This window comes from Canis lupus, chromosome X (assembly GCF_011100685.1).
Source record: "Canis lupus familiaris isolate Mischka breed German Shepherd chromosome X, alternate assembly UU_Cfam_GSD_1.0, whole genome shotgun sequence".
Lineage (NCBI taxonomy): Eukaryota > Metazoa > Chordata > Mammalia > Carnivora > Canidae > Canis > Canis lupus.
Genome location: NC_049260.1, coordinates 76327989 through 76334953, shown reverse-complemented (window position 1 = coordinate 76334953; position 6965 = coordinate 76327989). Strand labels below are relative to the sequence as shown.

At 42.7% G+C, this 6965-nt stretch overlaps 1 protein-coding gene across 2 annotated transcripts; it reads left to right on the top strand.

Annotated features, from left to right (window-relative positions):
* Positions 1-3507: 3507 nt before the first annotated feature.
* On the top strand, positions 3508-6637 carry BEX5 (brain expressed X-linked 5). 2 transcript variants are annotated; one of them, XM_038587915.1, is made up of 3 exons: positions 3508-3700; positions 4769-4834; positions 5119-6637. In XM_038587915.1, the coding sequence occupies exon 3, from the start codon at positions 5147-5149 to the stop codon at positions 5483-5485; it is 339 nt and encodes a 112-aa protein (XP_038443843.1). In that variant the 5' UTR covers positions 3508-3700; positions 4769-4834; positions 5119-5146; the 3' UTR covers positions 5486-6637. The 2 variants fall into 2 exon arrangements, with proteins under 2 accessions (XP_038443843.1, XP_038443844.1); XM_038587916.1 differs by lacking the exon at positions 3508-3700 and adding an exon at positions 4137-4252.
* The last annotated feature ends 328 nt before the right edge of the window (positions 6638-6965 follow it).

The window sequence follows — 6965 nt, the reverse complement described above, 5'->3', positions numbered from 1 at the left end:
AAAAAGTAAACTTTTTTTCAGAAAATTTTATATGAAACTAATCGAACTAAGTAATTTTATTTTATTTTTTATTTATTTATGATAGGCACACAGTGAGAGAGAGAGAGGCAGAGACACAGGCGGAGGGAGAAGCAGGCTCCATGCACCGGGAGCCCGACATGGGAGAAGCAGGCTCCATGCACCGGGAGCCCGACATGGGATTCGATCCCGAGTCTCCAGGATCGCACCCTGGGCCAAAGGCAGGCGCCAAACCGCTGCGCCACCCAGGGATCCCAGAACTAAGTAATTTTAAATGATCATTTAATCTTCAACTGACACAAATGCTTCAGAAAAAAATGTGTCCTACATGAAGAGAAAATAATAAAGCAAATGTAGCAAAATGTTAACAAGTGGGGAATATAGTTAAGGTCTTTTGGGGCTTCTTTGTGCTATTTTTAATATCATTCTAATATCATTCTGTAACTTTGAAATTATTTCATAATAATGTTCTTTTTTTTTTAAAAAAAAAGGACCACTTGGATAATAATGGAAAGTTTTTTGTTTAGTTTTGGTTTTTTGCCTATGACAAGATTCCCAAACCTACCTGATGTTAAGAACTGTGGGACATCTGGGTGGCTTAGTCAGTTGAGTACCTGATTTCAGCTCAGGTCCTTGTATTGGGGTCATGAAATTGAGCCCTACTTCAGGTTCCATGATCAGTGGGGAGTCTGTGTAGGAGTCTCTCTCTCTCTCCCTCTGCTCCTCCCCTCTCTCCCAGCATGCTCGCACACTCTCTTTCTCCTCTCTCTGTCTCAGATAAATAAATCTTTTTAAAAAAAATAATTATATAACAAATATAAATACAGGTTCCCAGATCTGGCTCCAATTTATTGAAGTAGAATATTCAGAGAAGAGTCTGGGAATCTTCATCTCAGGTATATGTTATGATGTAGCAGGTTTAGAAAACATTACCTGGTGACCATGACAACAATTTTATTTTTTTGAATATAGTTGACACACAATATTACTTTAATTTCAGGTGTACAATATAGTGATCCAACTTCTCTATATGTTATGCTATGCTCATCACAAGTCAAATAAAATAAGTGAAAAAAGAAAAACAAAAATCAAAATTTTAAAAATACAATAAACCAGGTAATACTCAGTGTTTGTGGACTCATAAGGAAACAGAATGTTCATACATTGCAGATGCCAAATTGAGATAATATTTTTCGAGACTGATTTCTATGACAACGGAAAGCATCCATAGTCATCTCAAGGACAGTCCTAGGAATTTAATTTAATAAATATCAGTATTTTAAAAACTATGTATAAAGAAGTTCAGTCAACTTTGTTTCTCATAGTGAAATCTACAAATAGCCCAAAAGTACATAAATATTGGAATGGATGTGTCTGTATTATCTTCATTTGAAAGGAAAATATTTGGACTGAATTGGAGTAAAATGTGAATAGTACATTTCTTTTTTAAAAAAATTTTTTTTATTTATTTATGATAGTCACAGGGAGAGAGAGAAAAAGGCAGAGACACAGGCAGAGGGAGAAGCAGGCTCCATGGACCGGGAGCCCGACGTGGGATTCGATCCCGGGTCTCCAGGATCGCGCCGTGGGCCAAAGGCAGGTGCCAAACCGCTGCGCCACCCAGGGATCCCAAATAGTACATTTCTTGAGGCTGGAATAAATCTTATATTGTCCTTCTACTTTGTCTGTATTTAATTTTACTAATTTTACCGAGGACTTTTTATGGTATCTTGGGAGCTTGCTCAACCCAGGCTTAGGACAACCTTGAACTGTCAGAGATGTTAACATTCCTCAGGGTAATATCTACCAATAAATAACCCAGGCCTGTGGATAAACACTCCAGTTTCCCATCACTAAATGGGATAATTCTGAGGGGCGTTCTACATGCTTTAAACTTAGAGGGTCCCCAGCAGGATTGAGCCAGTTGCCTTTGGCCATGTCTGACTCTGGTGCTATACATTTTTTAATTAATTAAATTATTTATTTGAGTGAGACAGAAATCGTGACAGAGAGAGAGCAAAAACAGGGAGGAGAGAGAGAAGCAAGCTCCCCACTGAGCAGGGAGCTCCACACCTGGCTCAATCCCAGGACCCTGAAATCACGACCTGAGCTGAAGACAGACGCTTAATCAACTGAGCCACCCAGGCGCCCCTGGTGCTATATTTTTAATGAACGTTTTCATCCTAGGATTATATACAAAATAACATTTGTTATATACTATTTTCAATGGTTTCACGTCCTTTAATCTAGATATTTCATGTCTGTATTTAACAGGAAAAAGACACTTCAATATTTTTTCTGAATAGCTGACCAATGATCTCAGCACCATTCCTTCAGTAATCTAACCTCTCCCTGCTAATTCCAAGTATTTCAATCAGATTTCTAATATTTCTCCATATTTGGGATTGATAATGGCCTTCTCTACTATTTATTTGTTCTATATTTATTCTGCCATAATATTGTTTTTTTTTAAATTTTTATTTATTTATGATAGTCACACAGAGAGAGAGTGAGGCAGAGACACAGGCAGAGGGAGAAGCAGGCTCCATGCACCGGAAGCCCGACGTGGGATTCGATCCCGGGTCTCCAGCATCGCGCCCTGGGCCAAAGGCAGGCGCTAAACCACTGCGCCACCCAGGGATCCCTATTCTGCCATACTATTGTGTTAATATTATAGCTTCACAATACTCTGTATCTGTCAGCATAACTTTCCCAAATTATTATTCTGGATCGTTGGAAGACCTCAGTGCTGTTCTATTTTAGAGGCCATGGTAGAGTTTTGTAAAGTGAATTTGCAGTAATATAATTTAGGAGAGACCGTAAGTTTGTCACAGGCTCTCCAGATAGGAAAATCCACCAGCAAGACTCAGAGCCTCACCTCCTGGGAAGACCTCACAGAGACCCTTCACAAAGGCAACCATCAGCTTAGGTTTTTAATTTAAAGTCCTTAAAAGGGAGATGATGTCTGAAGGGTCTGTACTATTAGGGTGATTCTGCAGGAGAAGGAGGTTATCAAGACTTTACAACTCGAATCCTACTTTTCAACTGAAAATAATTGTATTGTCTAATTATAACAACCAAAAATGGAATGCATGCTAATGGGAAACAAAAAAATTAATCATCCTTTCCCTTAAAAAAATAAAATAAACGGAAATAAAGTAAAAAATAATTATGTCACTTTCTGTGTATTTTCCAGACTTCCTTCCATTGCTGTTAAGGGTAATTTTGGGTTTTATTTGCTGGGGAGTTGGACAGGAGAGAAGTGGGCAATTAAAGGTTTAAAAAAGAATTATTTCAAAGCTGCAGCAGAAATCAGGGGAAAGGCAAATATAAACTACAAAATATCATGATGCATTTGGTTTTAAAGACTTCTAAACAGGAAAAAAACATAGAGATGGGTTGTAGTGGGGAGAAGGCAGGGATGAAGAAAAAGGTGGCCCCGCCCACACTCCCGCCCCCACCCTCTTGCCGCAATGCAGGTGGGAACCATAATTGGGTATCTGAGCTCAGAGTGACGTGGCCCTTACGAGACCTGGAGCTGACGCGTGGGTTAGCGTCTCCTCCTAGTTGCAGTCTGGTTGTCCTTTGTGGCTGTGCGCCGGCACGCTATTGCCTTGAAGGCAGGCGAGCCTGTAGCACCGGGAAGGAGGAAGTCGTAGAAGCTGACCCTGATCGGTTGCAGGTTAGTGGGCGCTGACTGGGGTGGCAGAGGGCTAAGACCGGAGAGGGATTGGATTCTCTCGACCTTTTTACCCAATACCCATTTATATGGTGCAAGAAATGGACGGCTTGGTGGGAGGAGATCGAGAGGGGCCAAGAGTTGGAAATGGGTACCAGTTAGGATGTCCTAGGAGTGCAGATCTCTTGGGCGATCCGGCGTCTGGAAGGGAAGAGCCAGGGCAGGGGACAGCGAGGAAAAAGCCTGATTGTTGCAGGGCGACGGGACGGGGTTGCAACCATTGACCCTGGGGATGACGGACTCCGCCACGGGTCTAGGCCTCGGTTCCGGAATCGGTTCTCCACCTCCGTCCATTTTGGAGCGGGAAATGGTGGGCTGCGGCAAACGGGGGGGAGGGGGTGGAGATGATGGTTGCTGCAGAGGATATGGACAGGGATTAGGTCCGGGAAACACTTCCCTTCTGCGGAGGAGGTAATCGAGAGGAAGCTTTCTGACTCAGGGATCTGGTCGGGAGCAAGAAAGGTGTAAGCCTGGGCGCTGCCTGCGGACCCTGGGGTAAGCAAGACAAAGCGCTTAGACATCAGCGGGTCCAGGTTTGCAATACCCACGCTACCTCTTCGCTCTTCGTCCATTTTGATTCATAAAATGGTGGGCAGTGAAAGGAGGGTGAGTTCCAGAAAGTCTAATGGGCCCCAACTACATTGAAATTTTTTATAAATAAACCAGGTCACCATCCAGCAAGCTGTTTTGACTCCCCTGCCCAGCAAGTTGTCCATTTGCATTCAAGAAATGCTAATCAGGTGACGGGAGGGCTGAGGCGGAGGTAAAGGGGCCTAAAGAAGAGGTGAAACTGGTTGGAAATAATAATCTTTGATTACAATGCCTATTTCTGGAGGGCGGAGTAGTGCATTGCAGGACAGGAGAAGAAACCGTGATACAGGATGGAGGAAAAAGAGAAGGTGGCAACCTTTGATTAACGGATTCCTAAATCAGCAACAGAGCAGGTGCCCCCCAATACTGGTCCTTTAATCAAGTGAACAGTCCTGGCCATCGTCGCATTTTTGTCTGCAGGTCTCTGGGTCCGTTGGTGCAGCAGATTTCAAAGCAAAGAGAAAACGACTACTTCTGAGCCTGCAGGTAAGTGGCTGCTTGGGGTCCTCTGGTTTAGGGTTTATCGGGGATCATGACAGAATCTGGGAAACTCACTGCCCTTCCAGCCGGAGTTAAAGTGCAAGAGGTGCAAGGAGTGGCCTAAGGAAAAATTGATGGGGAAAATGGTGAGCTTTGGAGCTGGGCTGGGTCTGGGGCGTCCCCTAGAGGGTGCACGAAGTTTCTCAGATGAGAGAAAACCTTTTCTGACAGAGCTCTGACTCCTGTTGTTACAAAGTATTACATCCTTTTTCTTGCTTTTTATCTCCTAGGAAGAGTAAGCAGGAAAAAAATCTCAACATGGAAAATGTCCCCCAGGAAAGCAAAGGAGAGGAGCAGGCTCCAATGCAGAATGAAGAAGCCCACCCTTTGGAAGGTGGTGAAGGCCAGGAGCCTGGAGAAAATATTAGAGCCGATTGGGCCCCGCCTGCCCATGATGTGAGAGAGGATATGCCCAATAGGCTTGTCAATAACCTTGACATGATAGATGGAGATGCAGATGATATGGAACGGTTCATGGAGGAGATGAGAGAGCTAAGGAGGAAAATTAGGGAGCTTCAGTTGAGGTACAGTTTGCGCATTCTTATAGGGGATCCCCCTCACCATGACCATCATGATGAGTTTTGCCTTATGCCTTGAATGCTGAGGTTAGTAATAATAAACTCCCTGCCTCCCAAAGTTGCATTTTCTTTATGTACCCTTTACTGTGAATCTGTGATGTTCTGTAATTTTTCTGATTGGAGAATTCATTTGACTTAGTCTGAAAGTTTTTCTGTCAGCGGGGGAGTTTCACCAACTTGCATGGAAAGATGTTTAGTACATAGTGTGAAGGTAATAAAGCAGTTTAAAAACCAGTCTATAAATACACTATCTCATTTAAAAGCATGCATAATATATGTGTGTGTATCAGAATGTTTCTTCTTTAACTTTTCTTGATTACTTATTTTTTCTCATTTTTCCAAAATGAATACATATGTATTATACATGTCAGGCAAAAAGTAAGAGGCAAAGAACTTGCCAATTGACTTATAAAGGGAATGGAGACAATCATTAAATGCTTCAGACACAATTTAAAGACACATGAATCTTCTATTACCTCTTATAATATAATCTCTTACTTGGAAGCACGAACCTGGTCATTATTACAGATATGTTTCTTTATAGTCAGCCTATTAATCTATGAATGAAGATAACATGCACACTCTCTAGGTGCTCTTCATATTTAGAGAAGGGCCCAAAAAGTATGTCTATCATCAAGTCTAAATGCCAAGTGGGTGACACCTTTTTTTTTAAGATTGTATTTGTTTGAGAGAGAGTACAAACGGGGAGGGGCAGAGGGACAAGTAAGTAGACTCCCTGCTGAACAGGGAGCCCAGCATGGGGCTCCACCCCTGGAGCCTTAGCTGGTCAGACACCTGACTGAGCCACCTAGGCACCCCTGGGTGACACCTTTCTATACTTAGGCTTCTGTGTCTCCCTTCTCTAGATAATGCCTTGACTGCTAAGCACTCTTTCCCCTTCTCCCTTCCTTTTGGCTCCCTGTGCTGGTCCCCACCACTACTGATGTGCTAGAGTACTAAAGGTGACAAAGACCTACTGATTTCTCTTGAACCATCAATGATCTGAATTCCCATTTTGCCCTTTCAGAAATGTGGAGAATGCCCTTCCTGCTTTGTAGTTATTCTTAATCCAAGCGAGTACTCCCCCAGTGCTGCTTAGGGATCCAAATAGCCCTTTTGTTTTTTCTCAGACTTTCTTCTTTATCCCCTAATAAAATCTGAGTGACATTCATTATAGTGTATTCAAAATTAAACTCTCTTTTCCATCCTCTGATGAATATGGCCTGTTTCCTTGGCTTTCCATTTTCTGTGGAGACCCTGCTACAGGTTTCACTCTGCACATACACAGGTGTGGGGGTGGCTTTATGTTTATACCATTCTAACCCCAGAATCCCCAGTAGTCTACTCACACTAACCTACATGAATCCAAAGGAGTTTCCCTCTGCCTTTGCTTTGATTTTTGCTGTACCCAATAAACCTATAATTACAGAACAATGGGAAACTGGCTGAGACTAGAGACCTAGTAAGTGGACCCTTGTCTTAGAGTATTTTCAATCACC